The sequence below is a fragment of the Rhinichthys klamathensis genome, unplaced genomic scaffold (genome assembly GCF_029890125.1).
Source record: "Rhinichthys klamathensis goyatoka isolate OS25496 unplaced genomic scaffold, OSU_Roscu_1.1 h1tg000196l_1, whole genome shotgun sequence".
Taxonomy (NCBI): domain Eukaryota; kingdom Metazoa; phylum Chordata; class Actinopteri; order Cypriniformes; family Leuciscidae; genus Rhinichthys; species Rhinichthys klamathensis.
The window spans coordinates 8,557,501-8,584,162 of NW_026606722.1; the positions used below are offsets into that span (position 1 = coordinate 8,557,501).

At 36.7% G+C, this 26,662-nt stretch overlaps 2 protein-coding genes across 2 annotated transcripts in view; one reads left to right on the forward strand and one right to left on the reverse strand.

Annotated features, from left to right (window-relative positions):
• atp6v1d (ATPase H+ transporting V1 subunit D) overlaps window positions 1-6,549 on the forward strand; it is an 11,344-nt gene extending 4,795 nt beyond the window's left edge. The window contains exons 6-9 of the mRNA XM_056262848.1: window positions 1-32; window positions 134-200; window positions 2,540-2,618; window positions 6,405-6,549. The exon at window positions 1-32 is cut by the window's left edge and continues 72 nt beyond it. Coding sequence (XP_056118823.1) covers window positions 1-32; window positions 134-200; window positions 2,540-2,618; window positions 6,405-6,549 — 323 coding nt within the window. The remainder of the gene's footprint in view (window positions 33-133; window positions 201-2,539; window positions 2,619-6,404) is intronic.
• Window positions 6,550-8,430: 1,881 nt separating this feature from the next.
• Window positions 8,431-26,662, reverse strand: part of pals1b (protein associated with LIN7 1, MAGUK p55 family member b) — a 71,679-nt gene continuing 53,447 nt past the window's right edge. The window contains exons 13-14 of the mRNA XM_056262856.1: window positions 10,264-10,383; window positions 8,431-8,671 (exon numbers count right to left, since the gene is read on the reverse strand). Of these exons, the coding sequence (XP_056118831.1) occupies window positions 8,495-8,671; window positions 10,264-10,383 (297 nt within the window). The 3' untranslated portion in view covers window positions 8,431-8,494. The remainder of the gene's footprint in view (window positions 8,672-10,263; window positions 10,384-26,662) is intronic.

The window sequence follows — 26,662 nt, forward strand, 5'->3', positions numbered from 1 at the left end:
TGGAGCTCCTCGTAGAGCTGGCCTCGCTGCAGGTCCAGTCACTGCTAAACATGTATACCCATATCCATATTAGAGAAATCTCAGTTTTTTCAATATTCTTAATCAGTGTCTTTTGTGATTCATTCACATACAGACATCTTTCGTGACGCTGGACGAGGCCATCAAGATCACAAACCGCCGTGTGAACGCCATCGAGCACGGTGAGATCATCCTCTGAACGACTATACACACTCAGGCTTGTTTTAAAAAGGACATATTTTTGTAGGACCTATGAGGTTGAGGAGAGATTCCCTGATATGATTGTAAAACGCTTAAGGTAGTACATATGAAAGCGCCATATAAATGCCTCTTTCATTCATTCATTCATTCATGATGCCCTTTTACAGTCTTGGTTTTGTTTTTAGGCTCTTGACTTCTAGAACAGGTTTATATGCTTGAATATTCAAAAACGCGTTATTTTTCTTATATTCTCCATTGTTGCGGCTCCTCTTTTCCCAGTCTGTCAGTAACGCTCTGTTTCCAGAAAGCATCGTTAGCCAACTATGGTCGCAAGTTCTGTCGTTATCATCATAGTTCAACGAGTCGGTGTTTCCCAAAACTATAGTTCTAACGAACATTCGCAAACAGCAACACAAAGTGTGTGTTAGGAACGACAGCTCTCGACACAATTGTATTGTGTCGCCCCTCCCCCCTCCATATGTTATCCAAATCAAGTAATCTGTCGATTATTTTGACAATTAAGATCATATTCAGAGTAATATTTGAGTAGTATTTTTGTGGTAATAAAAATAGACCTAAGTGAACAAAAGCCTTTAAAATCACTTAGAATACATTATATAATAACAATGAGGCAATAATAATTGGATGTAATCATATGGTTTAATTGAATAACAGTGTTAAAATACGTAATGTAATATAAACATCATTTATGTACATTAGGTATCATAACAGAGGGCGCTAAAGGCCTGGGGATTGGTGTTGTTACACTTACAGCACGATCAAATCCTGTTTAATATTAGCCAAGCAACATTTAATTCAAATGTCCACTTCATCTTTAATATTTAGTCACTTCTTTAAATGCTACAGTCACTGTAATTTCTTGAACAAGAACATGTGAACATCACAACATGCAAACTCAGAGAGAATATGGGAGATGCGTTGATGGTGGTGAAATTATTTAACGGCCTTAAACTCGTTTAATTAATCTCCCTCATTAACGTCAACAGCCAAAACAGTTTCACAGGTTTGTAAACATACCTAAAAGTGATGCACGGGCTTCATCTTGGGCTTTTTTTCTTTTCTCAGCGCCAGATTGCTGATGTTTTTTCCCGGGCATTGTTGTCCTGTCCATCAATTATGATCATATATGCAGTCAGCCACAAATGTGTGGGCGGGCGAGCCGTGAATGCAGGAATTCACCGTAAAATGCATTTTAAATATACATATATATTTATGTTAATATTAATGTAGAATAAAATCTTTATTTTATTTGATTAAAATTTTTTGAGCAATCGAGATGGGAGTTGGTGCGTAGAGTGAGCGGCGGTTCTGCATGTGGACTCAATAAATCCTTATCTTGAGCAAAAATAAGCAAGCTGACATTCAGTACAATCTGTATCTTTCATTTATAATACATACAAATGTCATTTACGTCTTTTAGTTTGTCAAGAGATTTAAAGCGTCGTTTTTGAAGAGTGCGCATGTGTAAACGAGCTCTAGTGTAAGAACGAGTCTATGATTGAATCTGGAAATAAAGCAAAAAACGGAGAAAAATGGGAAATAGTCCTCAGATGCCATGTCTTATAGCAAAACATCTAGCGTTAATTCGATCTCAAACAGATTCATTAAAAGAAGTTATTACTCCACTGTGTGACATCATTAACCAACGTGGTTGAACAACCAATTTGCGACACAATGTTTTCTGGAAACAGTCCTGACTATCTAGTTGATTTCTTCAACGATGAATAGTACTATGGTAGTTAAGCAGCAAGTTACACCGTTGTACGGGAAACACATCCCTGTTTAGTTCCTGTCTCTATAAAGCCCCTCCTTCTGAAAAGCACACTGTGCTCTGATTGGTCATCTGGATTAGTGTGTTGTGATTGGTCAAGCGCTTCGAGTGTGTTTGGGAAATGTCCCGCTCTTACCATAACTGCCAGTTTCAACACACTACTAACTAACTCAAACATGCCCCGCCCCTTTATTCTGCGGATGAATTATTTAAATGAGGAATATTGTGACGTGTTTGTTTTCGGAAGAAACTCAAGACTACAATGGGGGCGTTTCAGGGAGCAGCAACATTACACACTTAAGAGAGATGAATGGTAAATGGACTGCATTTATATAGCACTTTCACAGACCCAATGGCCACCAAAGCGCTTTACATTGCCTCACATTCACCCATTCACACACCGACGGCGGTGTCAGCCATACAAGGCGCCATCCAGCTCGTCGGGAGCATGAACATGGAATAAAAGCATAATAGGTCCACTTTATAAAACAACTAGATCATGTGATGCTTGTGTGTTTTTCCTCTCAGTGATTATTCCCAGGATCGAACGCACACTGACGTACATCATTACGGAGCTGGATGAACGGGAGCGAGAGGAATTCTACAGGTGAGCAGTGTTTCCCCTACCATTGTTTTAGGGGGGCGGCCCGTCCCCCCTAAACGACCCCCCGTCCCCCTAAAATGCTGACGAAATCCAGTCATAAAGGAATTTACGCGGAATTTCACGGAATTTGTAAATCTTTTGAGGAATAAATAGAAAGCAGTTCAAAATCAAATCGCGATGTTGACAAGTGTTTGTGGATATTAAACCACAAAGACAATTTAAATACGAATCCTGCTTGTTCTGTGTGAATGAATGGTGCAGCCGACGCGACGCGCAGTTTCATTTACCACACACACACACACACTGAAGCACGTGTAACGCTTGCGCTGTTTTTTTGCCTATATGAAGACACAAATGCATGAACTTCCTCTCCAGGCTCTAGATCCACTCCGAAAGTCACTTCGTGATCATTTAACCGCTTCATTTGAGAAAAACCATCATCATGACATTAAACACACAGAAACTCAAAAGGTCTTCACGGCAACCCGTCAAAATAAAAGTTCGGTTTAACTTGACAGAAATATATTACCGTTGTACAGTAGAATTTAGATATGTCCCAATGTAATAATACTAACACTAATCCAAATAAATTATCATCAAAACTGAATTTAAGAAATAATCCATGTTTTAATTTTAACAGTAAAGCTCACTGTGCAGCACGTTATTTGACAAAAAGTTTATTTAATTTCATATGATTAAAATTGATGATAAATGATCAAATTTGTGTTTTATGTCTTCATTTTATTACCACAACACAGAGTTAGTGAATTTTTTTTTCATATATTTTTTTTAAATGTTGTATAAGTTTAATGATTCATAATACATTATTTCAATTAATTAGACACTCTTTTTGATTGCTAAAAAGTTTACACCATGTATCCGTAACACGCCCGCTCCGCAACACTAGCAGTTTGCGGAGCAAACCCCCCCCTGAAAAAAAATCCTAGGGGAAACACTGGTGAGACTGCAGTGCAATATAGAGAGTTTATGTGACCGCTATAGACCCCTTTTCAGTTAGTAAACACGGTGACGTTTTTTTGTGGGCGGAGCTTAGGTGGAGGCAGAACGATCCCTCTGGCCGCTTCACTAACGCTAGTTTGCAAGTTTTGTTAGCTTGTTTTTTTACAATGACTGGAGAAAATCCGATTTTATCTTAATGTGCAAGGTCACTCAGTGTCCAGGACCGCGATTGATATTTGCAAAAGTTAATTTTAACGGACGGAACCAGATTGGCTGACCCGTCCTGTACACGCTCAATGGATGGACGATCTGACAGGATTAACGGTAACGCTACCTTCGGTTGAGTGGCCTGACTTCTACACCTATCCGATAGAGAAACCGAGCGTAAAGAGAAACTGAGGGCATATAAATCTTTAGATGCCTATAACTGTGTGCTGAATGGTCATGTAAAGACTTGTGTGTACGATCCGCAGTTCTGCCGAGCCAGCCCCGAGAAGACGACAATATAAAGAGTGACATTACGGTGCAATGTTAATGATGTGAATATTTTCTGGAAATAAAAATGTCAGATACAGCATATTCATTTTTTCATCGATTCTTGCACCCAACAACACAACAAGATGACATTTAATAATAATAATAATAATTTAAGCTCCTTATTATGTAGCCGAATCTGTGCTGGTTTGTATTGGCCGCCTCCAGTTGTCCGTTTGTTTTGCCTCCAGGTAGCGCCGTGACGCAACTGTGACGTCGGCTCGAAATTGGTCTATATGCGCACAAATAACCCGTAGATTAGATTACATCACCAGATGGAGCTGGATAATATTCTGATTGTTCCAAACCAATCTGACCTCTGACCTGTAATGCTGCCTGGATCATAATCACACACTGTTCATTCATTGGCCAGAGGAGAACTGAGCGACTTTTCTCAATTCTGCCACTGTCGCCTTTTTCACCTTTGTTGCCATTGGCTTGTTTAGTTGGGGACATTAAATTTAACATTTAATTAAATATTCAACAATAATATTGATCTGCCTGCATTGACACTATTATACAAAAACTGAACTGAGCTGGACGATGACATCACGGTTACTCCAGAGCGGCTAAATATGTATAAAACAACTTACTTAAGCTGGACTGTGACGGTATTTTCTTCTAGAAACAAGCTTTGTTGCATTATTTTCCTGTTATTTCTGTAAAGCTGATTTAAAAACAATCTGTATTGTAAAAAGCACTATAGAAATAAATGTGACTTGACAGTGTGTGGCGTTTCGAAACAATGAATCAATTTGCGAAGCAATTTGTTCAATTGATTCAGTTTCAAAAAAGATTCATTTTTCCCATCACTAGAAACTGAATATTTACTAAATATATGAATATATGAAAATATATGAATACTGAATATTTACTAAATATATAGATGTATATAAGGGAAAAATAAGAAATATATTAAATATAATATAAAAATATAGAAATATTTCCAGGGACATTATTGCGGTGGCTTTCTCAGGTTCTGAACGCATGTGAGGAAGTTTAATGCAGAATACATATAATGCTCAAGTCTATGAAAATGTGAATCAAATAGCAAAATTTAGGGTTCACAAAAACAGATCTTTCAGAATCTCAAATCGGATTAGATTAAAGCAGCACTAAGTAGGAATTCCGTTTTTGTCAAACAGTGACCCCTAGAGTCGCTGTGGAGTACTTGTACTGTCGTGAATAGCACTCACGCAGAGATGGCTCGCACTCACGGCCGGATCCCCTCCCCCTGTACACCGGTACCTGTTCAGTAGGATGGACGCTGTAACGAGTGAAAATAAGGTATGGCCCCTTTAAGAGCTGTGCGCGCCCAACACCACATGTATACGGCGCCGGGTTATTTCTGTTTGATGCTCATTTTATCAGAATTTATCAGATCTGTTTTTTGCCGTAAAGCAATTCGTTACCTCGCGAGACCTGATATCACACGATACTTCCTAACACTGCCGGCCCAAAGTTGCAAGGGTGGTTTTGCGGCTCACGGGCACCAGGGGGGTGCGAGACGACCACCGTTCAACACAAAATCAGTAATATAAACATTACAATGACTCCAAAGCTGTTCGGTTAAGGTAAAAAAGTTACTTAGTTCTCCTTTAATTCGGATGGACAAAAATGAGTGCATGTAAACATGAATGTTTCAAACAGTAGTATCATGTTTGTATTTATATACAGTCAGAACAAAATGATTCAGACACCAGATATAATTTTTGATATTGTTTTACTAGTGGGTGCAGGACACTATAGTTCATTTATCTATGTGAGGAGAGCAAACTAAAGTAAAGTGTGACATATTATACCCAAAAATTCTTCATACAGTGACTACCAGTAAAATGTATAAACATTTGGGACCAATCATTCTTTGACCTGATCATGTTTTGCTGAAGTGTTTTTTCTTTAATTGCTAATGTGATCTTTACACACAGACTGAACAACATGAAGCATTGCTTGGTAATCGGTTGACCTAAACTTGTATCATCTAATTGTGTAGTTTAATTTAACAGCTGACAGATATTCAACATAACTCATTTGTGAGAGTCTAACAGAAGAACGGACAAAACCAGTGAAATATCAACTGAGTTCATGAACTCTGAGTTCTTGTCATATTTTATTACCATTTTCTAAACTATAGCGAATAAACTGAGATAATGTGAGAAATGTTGAAGGTGTCTGAATACATTTTGGTTTGACTATAGATATATGTGTGTATATATAGAATGCCTTTAGAAGCTCAAATGAAATATTGAGTCATAGAGAAGATGTTGAGAATAACCAGCAACCCTTTAATCTCAGGCTGAAGAAGATCCAGGAGAAGAAGAAGCAGCTCCGCGAGAGGACGGAGAAGGAGATCGCGCAGCGTTTGGCTGCGCTCGGGCCGATCTCAGAGCCCTCCAACATGCTGTCCGTAGAGGCCGACGAGGACATGCTGTTCGAATGAGCCCACAACGCCACCGCGTCATATTTATTCTTCATTCTGTGCCTGTAAGGCTGAGCTTTACATGTCTCGTGAAAACAGGAAGCTCTTGTTTTGTGTATATGTTGGTGCTGTGTCACTTTTGTTTTGTTTAGGGTGTATAGAACATGAAAAATGAGCAGGTCTGAATCCAGAAACTGTTTATCTAACGTAATGGCTTTTATGTTTGAACAGAAACCTGTAAAATACAGTTTAAAGTGTATGAATGAATTCAAGTGATCGTTCCATGGAGTTGTGCACATTTTCTGACACTCGTTCTGGTTCCAGTCTTATTGCATGCGTGTGTGAAACCAGTGCGATCTACTTTATTAGCTACTAGCTAGTGTGAATGCTCTGTGATGTTGACACAATCCCTGACTAACATCAGCCCAGATTCTTCTTCACGCCCAGCCTCTTCCGTGCAGCGTGTACTTAAAGCTCCTGTGAATTCAATTTCAATAAATATTGTAAATGGTCATTTGCTGTTGATTATTTTGCATGAGGTTCATAGCCTTTCATGCCTCTGCAACATTTCACATTATTAGGCCATTTTTATTAGGATAGACCCGCTTTTGTCTTCAGAACTGCCTTAATTCTTCATGTCAGAGATTCAACAAGGTGCTGAAAACATTTCTCAGAGATTTTGCTCCATATTGTCATGATCTCATCACACAGTATTTCTGCAGATTTGTGGGATCTGAACATCCATAATGTGAATCTCTCGTTCCTCCACATCTCAAAGCTGCTCTACTGGACTGAGATCTGGTGACTGTGGAGCCGTTTGAGTTTAGAGAACGTACCCTTAAACTGAGTTGCAAATGCATGTTGACAAAAAAACAACTTTTTTTTTACTACAAGAGTGAAAATTCAAAGTTGATTCACGGCTGAAGGCAAATGTTGCGTTGTAGTCTTTTTTAATTCAAAACAATTTTAACATTAGTTTTGGCTTGGGTTCTGTCAAATTAGACATTCAACAATGTCATAATACATCACTTTACTGATATAAGAACATGGAAACAGACTTAAAGGAATAGTTCTCCCACAAATGAAAATCTGTCATCATTTACTCTTCCTCAAGTTGTTTCAAACCTGTATGAGTTTCTTTCTTCTGCTGAACACACTTATTTTGACGAATGTCGGTAACCAAACAGTTGATGGACCCCATTGATACTATGGAAGTCAATGGGGTCCAATAACTGTCTGGTTACTGACATTCTTCGAAATATCTTCCTTTGTGTTCAGCAGAAGAAAGAAACTCATACAGGTTTGAAACAACTTGAATGTGAGTAAATGATGACAGAATTTTCATTTAACTCTCTATGAAACTGCTCACAAATATGGACTAAGAAATACTTTCATATGCATCTACATAAAAAAAATTATTTCTAGAATTTCTATGCTTTTTATTAAAGTTATGGAAATGTTACAGGTCAAATACTACAAACACAAAATATGGTAATAAAACAACATTGCGGAAATCAAGAAAACGTATGGAAAGGTCCCTATTGCAGCATCTCGGTCATGTTCGAAATGAAAATCTAACACACTGCATACTGTGCACGATTTCTAGTATACGTATATATATATATATATATATATATATATATATATATATATATATATATATAGTATGTATGCCATGACCCATGATGACCTCAGTATGGTTTACTAAGAGAATGATATAGTAATCTAATCTCACAAATTATGTTAATTAGACTTTTAATTCCAATTTTGGGTAATGTTTGAAAAAATATTGAACAAGCAGATGCTGCATCACATATAAACGTATGGTACATAATATGCATACTGCAAAAAAAAGTATGAGTTTTATAGTAGGTCATTTTGAATATATACATATACATCCTCATTATAACATTTCTAGCCTTGAACACTGAAAATGCATCATATTTCCCACTAAAAGCGTTTTATTTCAGCTGACCCAGGCGGAAGGGACCCACTGCGGCTCGAGGTCCAGTTTATCAATGACTCGCAGAAGCTCAGAGACGCTTTTCTCCTGCTCAGTGTTCATGATGACGGCATCAAACAAGTGACCGTAGGTGTGCTCCATCTCACGGGCTTTCTCCACCATCTCTCTCGCGTCCTCGGGCTGCGGGACGACACATGACAGGGAACACAATTAAACACTTCAGAAGTGTTGGTTTGTCAAAATCTATGAAAGAGATTTTTTTTCCATTACACACACACACACACACACACACACACACACACACACACACACACACACACACACACACGCTCTAGCAGTCAAAGGTTTGGACACTCAAGGTTAAAACATTAACTAACAATGTGAAATACATTTGTTACAGTATTAATCTTTGTTATCATTAGTTAAAACAAATAGAACGGTTCATTGTTAGTTCATGTCAGCTCAGGTCCATTAAAGATACAACTTTTGATTTTAATAATATTAATTAAGAATAATACATGCTTTAAGTATTTCTCCTTTTTAGTTTATGTTATGTAGTTAACTAAATGAAACCTTATTGTAAAGCGAAATTCTCATGATCTTAACCCTCTCGTTTTTTTAGTATATTAAATCAGAATGGTTCGAAACTTGGTAAAGGTTTTGGCACTTGCTATGTGAAAAAAGAAATCATGGACATGATTCAAAAAGGTTGAATGGTTCCAAAAAAAAATTACTTTGCGGTCAAAAAAACTATTAGCGGTCAAAAAAAAAACTATTTGTGGTCAAAAATGAAAAACGAATTTGATCTAGTGGACACGTTTGGTACTGCTGCTAAACACAATCTGACTGAAAGCTCATTTTTTGAGATATCAAGCTCAAATTTGGAGCACAACTTGCTTAGATTTATGGCTTTGATTTCCTCACAGTTTTAGAGTAAAATGTGTTTTGGGAAATATATATTTCATATAAAATTTTAAAAAGATTTAAAAAAAATGTTAACCTTTTTTTCACTCTAACAATAATCTGCCAAGTGTCGTCTTTAAAAGAGACCAAACTTAAGTGAGTGCTCCAAAGCATTCAAGATTTACCACACTTTAAGTTGGAAATGTCATTTTCAGGGCTATGCTCAAAAAGTCATAATCAGAGCTATTCCATAAATATAATTTAATACCAAAAAATGCCTTAAAAATAGAAAATGTTACATAAAATAAAAAAACATTATTGAAATACAGTACATTAATTTAATTCCAAAAGTATTTTTAACTAAAGGCTCCTGCTTAAATGCTCGAAATTATTATTCAAGACAAAAATAAATTGTTTCTACACATGCATTTTTTTTTTAGAAAATATCTTTAAAAGGAGGATTTGGATCAGATAGTGTCCATCATACATGTGAACCTGTTCATTTGTATTTAAAAAGTATCCCAGGATGCACCATTTCTATTTGTGTAACATATTTTGGTCACTACATAATTACCTTTTTTTTTTAAAAGTCACTATTAAGTTGTTAATAATTACCTACACTCTTAAAAATAAAGGTTCTTTATTGGATGGTTCCATGACGAACCTTGAACAATCATTGAAACTTTCTATTCAACAAAATGTTCTTTAGATTATTAAAATGTTCCTCATGTTCTTTTAAGAAGTGATCACTGAAAGTTTCTTTGAGAAACGAAAGATGGCATCACTTTTAGTTTTATAAAGAGATTAAGATTGAGTAGATGTGTCAAACGTTTGACTGCTATCTGGAAAAAGATGTTTAACATGAAGACCATGTGTTTCTTCACTCCTCTGGCCAGCAGGGAAGAGAATCGCTCCTGAGGAAGAGGAGGAGAAGGCCTGATGAAGATGATGTAGGGTTTAAGATCTGAGGAACGTAGCGCTCGCAGGGACTATGAAATATAAAACACAAACAAGTGAAATGTAAACAAGAGAACAAAACAAGACAAATACAGATGATGGTCTAAATAATGAAATGTGCTCAATATATTGTAACGGTTACTATAGTGTAAAGATGGATTTGTTTTTCAAACTAAAATAAATCTGCAACAAAGCTTTTCTAGATAATTTTGTGCCTCAACAACTTTAAATTGCAGATGACTAATCCGTCACTATATAAAATCCGTCAATTTTTTTGCAGGGATTAAAGGGATACCTCATTGTTCGTCTTTTGCTGGTCGTATTCACATTGGAAAGGTCACGCTGGACGTAGGCGGAAGTACTTCCCCATTGTTTAAAAGCGTGGAGAAGGAGGATAGTTCAAATTTTATTGTGTTGAATGACATATCTATGTCTTTGTGTCAGTTTATTGGTCCTTTCGTGTCCGTATCCTGGATGTTTAAAACAATGGGGTGGGACTTCCGCCTACGTCCAGAGTGACCTTTCCAACGTGATTACGTAATGCCAGGCACATCACAGACCAGCACAAGACAAACAATTGTGGTGAAAAAGTATATACATTTTTTTTTTTTTTTTTAAATGACTGATCGTTTCGCTAGATAAGCCCCTATTCCTCAGTTGGGATGGTGCAGAGCCGTTTGAAGCTCTTTAAAGCCGTTTGAAACTGCATTGATTTGGACTTCAACAATTTGGTTTACTGTTGAAGTCCATTGTGTGGAGAAAAATGTTTTGAAATGTTTTCCTCAAAAAAAACAATTTCTTTTCCACTGAGGAAAGAAAGACATGGAAATCTTGGATGTTATTAGGGTGAGTAAATTAAAGGGCTAGTTCACCCAAAAATGAAAATTATGTCATTAATGACTCTCCCTCATGTCGTTCCAAGCCCGTAAGACCTCGGTTCATCTTTGGGACACAGTTTAAGATATTTTAGATTTAGTCCAAGAGCTTTCTGTCCCTCCATTTAAAATGTATGTACGGTATACTGTCCTTGTCCAGAAAGGAAATAAAGACATCATCAAAGTAGTCCATGTGACATCAGTGGGTTAGTTAGAATGTTTTGAAGCATCGAAAATACATTTTGGTCCAAAAATAACAAAAACTAGCTAATTACTAATAACTTTATTCAGCATTGTATTGTCTTCCGGTTCTGTTGTGGATACTCGTTCAGTGACGCTGCTGACGTAAGACGCTGCTGACGTGTATCTGGTGCGTCCGTGTATTCGGGTTCAAATAAATATGGCTGGGCAAAAAAATGCAAGTCTTCCTCTGTGTGGAAATCCTTAGACATGTTTGTAAAGATTGTTTTGTTTCCAGCGTGCGTCTCCCTCAGACTGTAAACGAAGCTCGGACGCACCAGACACACGTCAGCAGCGTCTTACGTCAGCAGCGGCACTGAACGCGGATCCACAACAGAACCGGAAGACAATACAATGCTGAATAAAGTCGTAGTTTGTGTTATTTTTGGACCAAAATGTATTTTCGATGCTTCAAAACATTCTAACTAACCCACTGATGTCACATGGACTACTTTGATGATGTCTTTATAGTGCCAAAAATATCTTTAGTTTAGCCTATCATTTTTCCTGTTCACTTACTGTTATTTTTTTGTTCTTTATCTGACATTCTCTAAAACGGCTAAACAAAAATCTGTATTTGCTTTGTATTTGACAAAGCATTGAACTAAATGCAATAGAACAAAACAAAAATGGACTACTTTGATTATGTCTTTATTTCGTTTCTGGACAAGGACAGTATACCGTACGCACATTTTCAATGGAGGGACAGAAAGCTCTCGGACTAAATCTAAAATATCTTAAACTGTGTCCCGAAGATGAATGGAGGTCTTACGGGCTTGGAACGAAATGAGGGTGAGTCATTAATGACATCATTTTCATTTTTGGGTGAACTAACCCTTTAAGCATGTTCGCTTGACGTGTGAGAACCAATGAGATTCATTCTCGTGTGTTACGCTGATCAATGTTTATATGTGAATAAAAGACTCAGTTAAATCTGTTCATCATATAAAGCGATCGTGTCTCTTCAGACCATTTGAACTAAACCGCTCAATTCATATGGATTAGTTTTACGATCTCTTTATAAACTTTTTGAAGCGTCAAAGTGGTAGTTGCGTAGCTGTCAATGGAGGGACAGAAAACTCTCAGATTTCATCATAAAGATGAAATTTGTGTTCTGAAGATGAACGAAAGTCTTACGGGTTTGGAACGACATGAGGGAGGGCAATTAATGATTAATGAATTAATTTTCATTTTTAGGTGAACTGTCGCTTTAACTCAGTCATAGTCAATTATAATTAAAGTGATAAATCAAGGTTGTGAAAATACCTACCTGACAGGTTTTCCTAAAGTATCTCCAAAAGAGATCAAAAAAGTTTTGAAATGAGCGCACAAATTTGACTTAAATCAACAAACACCAATGACCATTAAAAATTTATGAGCAATGTCATAATGTGTGCTTTACCTAAAGCTAATTGGGAATTAAAATGGGAAAAGTATAAAACGAGCTATTCATGATGATGAATCTTGAATGGCAAAACAAACCGTACAAAATAACATAATAATTCTCATTAAAGCCAAAGTTTGTAATTTTTGTGCCACTAACGTCAAACAGAACTGCAAAAATTATGATCAATTTAAACTTTTATTATAGTTAACCAAAACTGAAATCACGTAAATGGAAACGTTTTATCATTATCAACTAGACATTTTAGCAACTAGATTTCCCAAGGCATTTCTCACTTTCATTTAGTTAAACTAAAAAAAAAAAAAAAAAACTAAAAAAAAAAAAAAAACTATACAGACAAAAGTGTCAAACAACTAAATTACTAAAACTTTAACTAATATTAAAATAAAAAATGGAAAATATAAAAATAAATTTATACTAACTTATAATCAAGCACATTGAACTGTGATACAAGGTATTTTAAATGTACAAAAAGACTCTGTCTTTAAATACCAGTAAACATTTCTTTTGAAAATGAATATTGGATTTTAGCAGTGCCCATGCATGCACTGTATAATAAATACAAGAAAAACAAGAGACTATATCGTTTTAGTTGTATTTAATACAGTCATACCTTTACAAGTAACAAGTTTATACAAAATGAAAACATGGTAAAAAAAAAACACCAAACATGCAACATGTCTACGAATCTTCCACGTGTCCCTCTATGTGCCATTTCCTGAAGCAATTACGTGACGAAACGAAGCACAATGCCACCTTGCAGTGGGAGCAGTAAATCGGAGTCTTGACTTTATTTCCTTGTAGTTTGCACATGACACACAATCTCCTACCATGCGAAGCATCTGAACCGAAATACTCCGGATAGCATTGCTCCGTCTGTGCGGGCGAGGGTGGCGACTCTGTGTCGGATGGCGAGTACATGTTCGATTCGACAGGGCTGGAAGGCACATGTGCCGACTTTCTTATGGTGAACGGTGCGTTGGACTCTTTGGATGCAGATGTCCAGGCATCTTTGGGAGCAGGTGAAGAAGGATTTTTGCTTCGGCCAACACTTGCCAACTCTGACACAAGTGCTTCCCTGAACAATTTATGGGTGAGAGGGGTCTTGTTCTGAGCTTTCGCCAAATGTTGGTGGAGGATGAAACTGTTGACCACTGCGACGTCGAGAAAATGGAAGAAGAAGGCCTTGTACCAATTTGTGGACTTGTGGAGGACATTATAATACTCTATAAGGCAATCCGAGAGATCAACACCTCCCATATATTTGCTGTAGTCCTTCACAGCAGAGGGAACAGGGATTGGACGTGTTTTCCACACACCATCGACACCCTTGGCGTTTCTGGTGACTGTATCCTCCGTGAAAGCCTTGTGAATTGTTGAACACATGAGGACTTCTCTCATGTCCATCCACTTGACAAACAGAAGAGGACCTTGTCGACACCAGCGGATGGATCCTCTTTCAGATCTTTCGCTTAGGTCGTTGGTCTCCGGTAAACTGGAGGTTTGACGCAAAGTACCACAAGCGAGAATACTGTTTTGCAACAAATCCAAGAAAAGAGTCGGGGTGGTGTAGAAATTGTCTGTGTATAACCTATAACCTTTGCCGAGGTCTTTGTGATCGAGGAGTCTCATTACCGAATCGTACCCGACGCCTTTACCCAATGACGTAGACGTCTTTCCTTCATACACGAAGAAATTCCAGGTGTACCCGCACAACGAATCGGCAAGAACGAAGAGTTTGTAACCCCATTTGGTTGGTTTGTCATTCATACGTCGCTTTGGTCCTATCCTTGCTTTGGTAGCGACAATTCTCTCATCCACCGAAATCTCTCTGTTGGGGTGAAAGTGTTTCTTACACGCTGAAAGAACGTCTGTATACAGGGGCTTGATTTTGAGCAGTCGGTCATAACCTGGGGTGCCTTTCTTTTTGTTGTTCTCCTCATCTTCCTGAAGATCACAAAGGTGAAGATTCAAGGAGATGGCTTGAAACCTTGCTCGGGACATGACGGATTGTGGGTAGGGGAAATTGTACATTTGCTTTTGAGCCCAGTAGTCCGCAATAGACTTCACTTTCACTAGACCCATGTAGACTACTAACGCCACATACGAGTAAAACTCGGCTACGGTTAGAGGTACCCAGGTACTTCTTTCTAGCTTATTTCCAGCTTTTGCCCTCTTTTCGGCATTGCTATTGGTGTTTCTGACGATTGTCTTGATGGTAGAGCTGGTGAAAAACAGTTGTAATAACTGTAAGGGTGTGTACGTTGAGTCCGTCATGAGCTGCGGACCTGGAGGACGCTTAGGGGAGAAATTCGGTAGTACCGGTTCCTCATCCTCATCGTTGATGTCAAGCCACTTATCTGGCTTACTGTAATTTTCTACTTTCACCCAGGGTGAATCCAATGCAGATGAGGACCTGCCTCTGGCTTGACTCGGTGAAGAAGTTGTAGCGGGCTTTAATCTCTCTAAAGTCGTCGGTTGAGGGATAACTTCAGAGGTAGATGTGGGTTCTGGATTGGGTTCGGAGTTGGTGGAGAACGCAGGCTCCAAACTTGATGTTAGGGTGGGATCAGAGATGGCTATTGGAGTTGGATCAGTAGCCGGTGTTAGATAAGCGGGTTCAGAGGTAGGTTCAGGTGTGAGGGTGGGTTTTAAAGCATGCTTACGGGGCCGGCCTCTCCGTCGCGGTAAGGTTGGTGCTGGACAAGGGATGGGTGTGGCTTCAAGAGTGGAATTATTAAGGGTTGTGGAAGTGGCTTCAGGGGCAGGTTCAATGGTGGCTTCAGGGGCAGGTTTAATGGTGGCTTGAGTGATGGCTGTGGCTTCAGGAGATGATTCGGAAGTGGAAACAGTGAGTTTGCCTCGTGGTGAGATAGGTGTAGGGGGTTCACATCTCCGTTGTGATTGAGCAGGTGAACTTTCCAGTAGAAGGTTCCAATCTTCCTCAGAATCAACACTGTAACACAAAAGCATGGACCCACACACTGGTTACAACAACAACAGTAAACATGGTTAACACTGTAAAGCTGGACATATAAAACAGGGCTCGACATTACGCTTGTCTGCTTGTCCTTGACGGGAAAATTTGCCTGATTAAAACTTCAGAGATGGAAAAAAAAAAAAACGGAGGCAGCATCGAAACGCGAGAATGACTCTGATTTTATTACATTCAGTGTAAACGGCCATTGATATTTCTGGCAGCAAGATTGTGCTTTTGAGATTCACGCCTGTCTCTTTGAGAGACTTTCGTTGGGAAATCTTGGGCTGTCACAATTCCTCGACTAAATTAGAGAACTCGATTTCCCTGTGTTGAATAACTGGCAAAATACCGGAAGTGGGTCATTCCACGGACGAGAATCCATGAACCGCATTATTAGACCATATTCTAAGGCTGGATAGATTAAAACCATTTAAAAACCATACTATAGCATAGTGCTATTGTGAATTCACAGACTGCGATTCAAATAAATAAATATATGGTCTGCCGGTTTAATATGCTCTTTAATTATTTGCATGCGTCTCAGAGCGGCTCTGTTCACAGTAAATGCTGCTCCACACAAACTGTTATCGTGGAGCATCTCAAACTCCATCTATGCAAATGCTGCGAGTATAGGTTGTTTGTAACGTTGATCTGGGAACGCAATGTGCGCCATTTCATCAGATTTGAAAGGTAAATAATTTATAAGCATACGCACAATACAGAGAATACATCATTATGTTTCTTAAAGGTGCTCTAAGCGATGTCACGCGTTTTTTAGGCCAAAAATGTTTTTGTCACATACAGCAAACATCTCCTCACTAACCGCTGGCTGCCTGTCCCCTGAACACACTGTAAAGAAACACGATCTCTGTAGACAGCCCAGGCTCCACAAACAGCAACAAAAACAAACTGGGCTTACCCGCTCCACGAAACATGACAAACAGTTCCAGCCAATCACTGACAAGAAAGACTTGGGGGCGGGGTTTTGGGGGTTAGTGCGCGGATGAGGAGGAGGGAGGGTCTAGCTAGCCTCCGTTTTGTTTGACAATACTTAAAACGTCAACAAGAAGTGACGTCACCCGACATCGCTTAGAGAACCTTTAAACTGTTCATTGAAATTTCAAAATAAAAGTCCCTCGCTCTGAGTGTTTTGATGTCCACATTTTCTTGTTCAAGAAATCACACTGGCTGTAGCATTTCTATTGTAAAGATGTGTCCAAGTATTAAAGATTAAGAAAACATTTGGATTAAATGTTGTTTGGCAAATATTAAACAAGGATTTTATCTGCTGTAAAGTGTAACATCAGCCCGTTGGCGCCCTCTGCAGGCACTTGTTAGATACATAATGTACATAAGATGATTGTTTAATTATGTATTTTAACAGTTGTTCTTCTATTATTGTTCTATATTTGTCGAATATTATCGTGACTGCAACAGTTACATTGATTTTATAGTTGAATAAACAAGTAAATATTAAGTCACTTACATTTTAGACACAATATTGACTGGTTTTGTTTCGCAAACGAAAAGTTTAACAAAGCAGAACTATTGCGCATTCTCAAAGCAACAGTAGCGATTTGTTACTGAATGATTCAGCATTTTGAATGAATCGGTTGAATGAATGACTCACTTATTAAATGACTTGCCGCCACCTACTGGTTTAGTTTCATGTTTAAAAGTATCATTGCATTTTTTACAACATTTCTTACAAAAATTTAAAACATCAAGCTCATAACATTATTTATTGCGGTTGAAATTTTGCAGTTTAAATTATTTAATTTGATTGGTAACAGCCCAATAGTGTCTTATTATTACCTTATCATTTAATTTATTGATTAAGCCCTTAAAATGAATGACGCACACGCACACCCTAGGGTAAATATAAAAAATCTGCAGATTTAAGTATGTAAAAGCTGAAAGAACACTGATGGGAATATTGGTTCATTATAAATTATATTTAATCCAAAAAACAAAAAACAAAACACCACCACTTGACAAGCACTTAATGATGAGCCCTGTGAAATAATAGTCCACATTTTTTTTTATGGAAGTTTATTAAAAATAATATTAATAATAATAATAAAAAAGTTCAAATATATTTGCATGTTTGTTGATACGTCAAGCTTTTATGGCTCAAATGAGAGAATATGAAGCTTATACTTGAAGGGGAAAAAACACTTAATTCATTCAGAGGCACACACTGAGTCTTAAATGTTACAAGTTTTATGATAAAAGCTCTGTAGTTTTTATTGTGGGGGGCAAAACATGTAATGCAATTATGCAAGGACAAAAAAACATATCTTGAAACCTTTTGTTCAGTGTTAATGACCCCTCAGACATTCTGCTGAACCTCCAGAAGAATGCCCTCCAAGTCATGAGGGTGTGAGTAAATCATAATTACATAATAAAACTACAAAAAATGCAAGACTTCCTTACTCACTCTTCCTCCCACAGTTCCTCTTCCCTTCCTGAATCACTGATCCCATCGCTGTCGTGAAAGACAACATCATGGTCACTGTTGATGTCGCTGTCGACCCGAGGCCGGATGGGTTCATGTTTTGGGATGGGTATAGAGGTCAATGGTTCATCAGTGGTTGTGGGAATGGGTTGAAAGCTGAGTGTAGAGATCATTTGAGAAGTGGTTGCATGATCAGAAGTGGCTATGGGTGCAAGTTCAGTCAGAGGACTAGGGGTAGTTTGTGAGGTGTGTATTAAGGGTCTGCATCTCTGTTGTGTCATGGCGGCGGAAGGGAATGTGGATGAGAGTCGCTGCCTCTTTGCATTCGGTGATTCTGAAACCTCAAGGCTTTCTTCCTGTGGAACTGGCCATTCTTCAGGAGCATCCACACTGCAACACAAACCAAACACACGTCATATGCATGCTTGCAACACAAACCAAACACACGTCATATGCATGCTTGCATTACAATCATAAGTTTGAAATTAGAACAATTTTTTAATGTTTTTAAAATAAGTCTCTTATGCTCTCCAAGCATGCATTTATTTGGTCAAAAATCTTGTCTACTTGGTTTAAAATATTTTAAAATGTAATTTAATCCTGTAATGGGAAACTGTGATCCATTTATTTTCAGGATTCATTAATGTTCAAAATAAAATCTTCTGCAGCATTATAATTGTCTTTATTGTCAAGTTAATGCATCCTTGCTGAATAGGGTTTAGGGCTGACACTTTTGTGAAAAAATCCTGTTCGATTTTTGAGACATGAGTGTTCATTGAATCGATTGTAAAATCGATTTTCCATGTCTAAAGACGTTTCTATTTTCAACATGAAATATAGGCAAATCCACGGACACCTAACAGGCATTAGGACGAGCGTAAAGAGGCGCTTGAGAAGCACAAGTCAGCAATATTTCTGATGATTTATTGGCGTGAGGTTTCGTGCACAATGACAAACAGGAGCGCAACATTCAGGGATTGAAATTAACACCCTCCAACTCGCCAAATGCGGGGAAAAATGAACTTTGGCGGGAAACACCGTCAAATCACGAGCCAATCTGGCGTGTTTCTGTGTTTACTCACTTTGCTGGGGAAGTTCGTGTAAGACAAATCTAAAACGCAGATTTAGCGCAAATACGCAACTCGTGATCCTCATGATATATTAAATACAGCGTATGGGCAGAATCTGCGCATTTCTGGCTTACTTGAACACACACACACACACACACGTCACTACGCAACAAATAACGGCGCGTTGGTTGGTCCGATCGATAGTGCAATCAATTTTCGAACGTAAAGTGACAGCCCTAGTAGGGTTGGGAATTGAAAATCGATTCCAAATCTGGAATCGGATACTTGCTATAAAATAAAAATTTCAATTCCTCTTATCGATTCCTTTGTGAGCGTTTCAATATGACTTTAAACCATTCAAGCGTGAGTCGACTCGTGCGCTGTTTTCTGTGCTGCAGGCGTGTGTATCAGTGTATTGGATCCGTGCAGCTCTTAAAGTGACAGCACTAATATTCCTGCTGCCGTCTCTATAATTACACTAATCAAACAACAAAAGACTCACTCATTCTGACTTAATAACTTTAGTAACTATATTTGTAATGTATATTTTATTTATAAACTGCAGTGTTATTTTACATTTGATTACAGTTTCTGTACCTGAATATCTGAAAATCTTAAAACACTTTATTTCAATCATATCTTTGCTCAGTTGTATTTATTTGCTGCGATTGCTGCAATTTTTTATTTGTTCTTTTTGAATCACTGAGTGTTTACTTGTCTTTAATAAAGCGTGAAATTAGTTCGGCTAGTTGTTTTTCTATGGTATTTATTTTAAAACCACAGGCAAACGCTCCTTGTGTAAGTGTTCTTTAGCCTGTTCATTTTTGTTCATGATATTCAGCTACAATTAAATGTTTTGCAATAAGACTAAAAGTGAATGATATTTAAGTTTTTCTTTTTACTAGGGCTGTAATCAACCAAAGAAAATCTTGGTCGACTGAAGTCCTGAAATTTCAACTAGAAAAAATAAAAACGTAAAAAAAAAAGTTCGATTATTTAGCTGTGCAGTACTTGGTAGCCTTGTCCGCCTAAATGAATTATAAATAAACATAAAAACTAGTAGGCTATTTGCAGTATATTAAATCGTTTTTGACCTAATTATTTTGCACTGAAATGACACACTCGAGTGCATCACGTGCCACTCGCAATATTATAGCCTATGATTTCCAAAAATAGTACTATGTCAACTAGTGATATCAGCACTGTTAAGGAATATGCGACATAATTTAGACAATTGTTTTTGTCATATGTTATAATAACTGACAGACACTATAATTTCAGCCGCTCTGTGCATGTCCTTTAATAAAATAATTATATTTATTAAACAAACCAGATCAAGACGAGAGCCGAAACGAAAGTGCATAACTGAAGAATAAAGCATAGGCTCAAAACAAATACAAACAGTGCACAGCGCAATCGCGCATTAGGTTTAGGCGTTGGGTTGGGCTAATCCAAAAAAAGTAAAAACAGGGGTGTGTTCTGAAGACAGACTGTTACCTGTGAAACAGGGGTGCGCTAAAAAAAAACCCCCGTTAGCAATTAGTGCTTTCCACCTGATGAAATTAACACGGCAACAGATCGACCAATCAGAATTTTGGTCGAGCCAGAACGCATCGACCAATAAATCGACTGGGAGATTACAGCCCTACTTTTTACCTTATTAGAATCGAAATTAGGAATCGATAAACAGAATTGAAATCAGAATCATTGAAATTCTACGGAAGCGTATTGCATTCACTTGAGGAAAAAAATCTACTCTGTTTTTCTGAATTAACGAGTTAATTATCTCAGAATTACGAGATATTTTTTCATGAAAAAAAGTTTTTGCTCTGTTTTTCTGAATTAACGAGTTACTCATAATTTTGAGATAATTAAGTCATTAATTCAGAAAAACAGCAAAAACTTTTTTCCATGAAAAATTAGTGTAATTCTGAGATAATTAACTCGTTAATTCAGAAAAACAGAGCAAAAACATTTTTCCATGAAAATTTTTCGTAATTCTGAGATAATTAACTCATTAATTCAGAAAAACAGAGTAGATTTTTTTTCCTCAAGTGAATGCAATATACGCTTCCGTAAAATTTAAACGATAACCCAACCCTATTGCTGACTAAATGTATTATTTATTTCAAAAAAATTACTCGATGACAAAAATTAATAAATAACTGAAATGTGTCTGGGGTCCCATTACACCTGTAAGTCAAAAGAAAAAAAAATCTCTATTTATGTTTACTCACTTCTCTTCCCATAGTTCCTCTTCCTTCACCGCCTTGATCTCGTTGGCGTCCCCGTCTAACAGCCGCCCCGGTGATGTGGGTGTGCAGACGAGTGTGGCAATCGGTGCCGGATTCGAAACGGATGAGGAGTTCGGGCTGAGTTTAAAAGTGGATGTGGCATTCGGGATGAGTATGGGTGTCGAATTAGGGCTCAGTTTAATGGAGGATGTGGGACTGGAAAGGGTTATAGGAGTGAAATTAGAGCCAAGTGTAAACGTGGATGTAGAATTAGGGCTGAATTTAATGCCGGATGCAGAATTAGGGATCAGTGTGGCAAAAGGTGGGGGTTTAGGGACTATTGTGGCAAACGAGGAGGGTTTAGGAAAGAGTTTGATTTTAGATTTGTCTTTAGGAGGTCTGCCTCTCCGTCGAGGTAAAGAGAAAGCTGGGGTGTGTTTAGGTGTGCTGTCCATCACTGGTGCCGTCGGGGAAGGACTCAAAGCATTTTTAGGTGGTCGTCCTCTTCGTCGTGGTAAGGATGACGAAGGCGAGGAGGATGCGTTCCTCTTTAGTTTTGAACGTATGAGAGGCTCCCATTCTTCAGAGGAATCAATACTGTAACATATAATGAATACAATTAATATGCATGCACTTAGTGATTACAAATTAATTATAATTGTTACATCACATCAAAGAGGTTTATTGTACTTTAGGCAACAGAAAACATAAAAACCAAGGGAACAAATCGGCTCACGATTGAAAACTACAACGCTAGCAAGACTTTTTTTGGGCTATTCTCAACACAGCGGCGTTTCGTTACTGAATGAATCAGTCCGTTTGAACGAATCGGCTGAATGAATGATTCAATGACTCACACAATAAGAAAGTCAAATGCTTCGTTTCTGAAACGATCAGCAGTTTGAACGAATCGGTTGAATTAATGACTCAATTACTCGCTCATTAATAGTCACTTGCCGCCACCTACTGGTGGTTTTAGTTTCACATTTAAAGCATCTTCTCAATTTTAAAATAATAGTATCCACCTTATTTCTGATGACCTTTCTGCGTTTTGAATTATGGGCGGCACTTCCCGTTTGGGGAACTTCCATTCAAAAAGGCTAAAACGAATCATTTCAAATCATAAGGTTGCCCTACAAATAAAGCTGATCCGTCACTGGATGAGCTGTCAATTTTCCTTCATGATTTATTTTCAGACATCATGAGAATAACGTTATACTTGGTATTTTAACGTGACATGTTATAACAAGAATATCTATGGCAAGAGCTCTTTCAGTCGCTGCTTTCTTTTCCTCATTTTTATTTTTTCCTTTGCAATCCGCTGTAAAATTATGAAAAAGGACAACATATACGGCACATTTATGGTCTGTTCTCCCGAATTTAATTTACGATATTGCATTAATAATTCACTGGAATGCACAAAGAATCTCTCGTTATTCTCCTCAAATCCTCACGTCTCTTTCCAGGTTTGTTTTCACAGGTAAATGCAATTTATAATCTGTCAAAATGACGGAAATCACTTTGATATAGTGTCACGTAATGCTGAAGTTAAGAATGTAACATTTTTGATTAAGGCTTGTTAAACAATACAGATATATATTAGACTACTACAGTGATATTTAACCAAAGACTCGCGCTTATGGGGGTATTTTTGGTCTGTTGAAAGTACCTTGTTGATTCTTTTAAATTTTTAAATTTTATTTTAATGTTCGATGGTTGAAGGGTGAGTCGATTAATGTCATCTCATTGTTACACTTTTTTAACGCATTGCGTTCATAGAGCGAGCCTTTCACTGATTGTGCACAGCTTAACGGAAGTTACACCCATAATTCGCGCAAAGCATCATGGGGCGCAGAAATAAGGTGGATATATTGTCAATGTTTTATTTTTAAAACATCAAAACATTTTGAAATTTGAAACAAAAAAACGGCCTGTTACGACCACTTTAATGTTCAATATGATAAATATTGATTTATTTGTATTTTATGTATGGGCTTATTTCTATTAAATTATTATATTTATATATACACATATTTAACTAGTAGCAGGGGGAGCGAACCAGTTTTCAACAGCAATGTAAATGTGCTGACGGCTGTGTTTATGCCGTTCAAAACGATAACTAAAATATACGAAAATAAACGATTTCAAAGAGGAATTACTGGACTGCTTGTTGATACTAGCCACCCGACGGTAGAAGTCAAAGCAATGCTTAATGATTCGCTTCTACACTGTCCTTATAAAGGTAAAAATGCAGATAAAAGGAAAAAATCTATTTAAACTTATTTGAAATTTTTATTTCTGTCACTAACCAGCGCACAGAAAATGAAGAATATCAAAAACTTTAGGAGTCAGCTGTCCACGGCAGCCCTAAATCTGCCAATACCAGCACAATAACACACTCAACAATATACAGGTGAAACTCGAAAAATTTGAATTTGGTGCAAAAGTTCATTTATTTCAGTAATTCAACTTAAAAGGTGAAACTAATATATTATATAGATAGACTCATTACATGCAAAGTGAGATATTTCAAGCCTTTATTTATTATAATTTTGAAATTATAACAAATAAAGGCTTGAAATATCTCACTTTGCATGTAGTGAGTCTATATAATATATTAGTTTCACCTTTTGAGTTGAATTTTTCTGAAATAAATGACCTTTTGCACCATATTCTAATTTTTCGAGTTTCACCTGTATGTCTAATCATTGTTATCGACAAAATCCCAGAAAATATCGAGATATCATTTTTTTTGACAATATCGCACACCTCTAATCTCTGCACGGTTGCTTACAACTTGCATTTTTTGAACAGGCAAGATGCGCCAATAATTTTCCCAAACTTGTAATGAAGCAACACTTATAAACAGGTTTTTGTCAAACACAAAAAAAATAAGCTTTAAGGGCTTCCTTCAGATCTCCACCAAAATAAAAGTTTGGTTTAATGTTTGAAAAAGAATTTAGACTGCCATAAATATTAGTATTGTAATTTTACAGTTGTACTGTGAAAAAAAAAAAAAAAACTTACTCAATTTTATATTTTACACCGAAACATTACAACAGTAATATTTATTTTGTTTTTATTTAATATAGTAGTAGTACCACTACTAATAATTATTATTACTTTATAGTCATATTGAGAGATAAATGACAAAGATTGTGTCCAAATTATGCTCCCCTACAAAGAAGCACAGCAAAACCTTTTTAATACTTTTATTCAGCGAGGATGCATTAAATTGATTAAAAGTGACATTAAAGACATTAAGAATTTTACAAAAGAATTATTTCAAATAAATAATAATAAAAATTACATTTATTCTATTCTATTTTTAAAGCTCTTTTGAACTTTGATCAAAGAATGAAGAGTATTGATGCTGAAAGTTCAGCTATGCCAGCATAAATTTGAATGACATTTTAAAATGCATTACAATAGAATGTAAAAAATAGAATACTATTTCACAATTATTACAGGTTTTTTAGCTAATAAATACAGCCGGGTGAGCAGAAGAGACTTCTTTCAAAAACGTTTAAAAATCTTACCGACCTCAAACGTTCAATTAAAAAAATATAGATAAAAAACTAAATTAAATTTGTGAACTAAACTATATTTGTGAGTTACTTGCATATCTATGCATATTAAAATAGCTAATTGTTAGCTTTGTGACCTGTTAAATCACAAATTTTATCAGAAAAATTACCACTATTTTATTTTTGCAATATTTTTAATGGCAAATGGCAATGGCAATATTTTGAGTCTAGTACAAAAAAAACAAAAAAAAACTCTTTTATAAGAAGAATGTTGTAAGATCAGGATCTTCGTATGATTAGCTTACAAAAAGGGTCAAAGATTGGCTGGTTAGCAATGCTGTATCTCCGTCTGGATGCAAAGAGCATCTTTTCCCATTGACTGCCATTCAAAACCAGACGTGTATTTTTTGCAGAGTTTATGTATGCACAGCTCCCACATCAGATTGCTATTTTTGTTGCATAGCAACAATGTTGTACCAGTGTCAGATCCATCTTAAAGACCATTTTGGGCACACATGATCATTGTGCTTTTTCCCAGTGATATGCATAATTTGTCATCTCTGCATCTATAAGAATATATCTGAAAATCACATTATATATAGACATATTTCCTATTGGAACAAGAATTTGGGGTGGGACACATCGAAATCCATTATGTAGCTTTTATTTTATGTCAGCCATGAACAACTATTTTCAATATTTAGAGGACTGGGCATTCTTATTGAAGAGAGAATTTTATTGAACAAAAAATATGGATATGCCCCTGAATGCAAGATTACTTTATTTAGATTTTGGCCATTTATAGGTCCGACTGCAGAACCGCAGAACCATACGTCATAGCAGTGTGAGGACGACAGCGCCAGCCTAACAGTCTGATGCCGGAAGTGGGCGTGGCCAGGCATTGCGCTACTTCTGTGTTTTAGAACGTTTCAAAGTTTAAAACAATGCTATTATAAATATTTGTTTAAAAGATTTAATTAAAGATATGTTTAAGATGTATATATATATATACATATAGTTGTGTGTAGCTATATATACAGGTGAAACTCGAAAAAATTGAATATTGTGCAAAAGTTCATGTAATTCAGTAATTCAAATTAAAAGGTGAAACTAATATATTTAGTATATATAACTATATACATATGCATGATTATACTTTTCAGAGGGCCGACATTTCTGTGTTTAAAATCCTTTTTTGTATTGATTTCATGTAATATTCAAATTTTCTGAGATTTTAAATTTGGGGTTTTCATAATCTGTAAGCCATAATTATCAAAATGATAACTTTTGCACGGTATTCGAATTTTTCGAGTTTCACCTGTATGTATATATATATATATATCAAATATTATAAAATATAATAGTTATTTGTCCTATTAACAAAAGACAATATACTACTATTAAAAATGCTTTTCAATTCAATCAAATGTTCAAGCTTTGTTTTAATTTTATTATTATTTTTGTTTAAAGCTTTATTTAATTTATATTGTTAATCATTTGACACAACAAATGGATAAAGTAT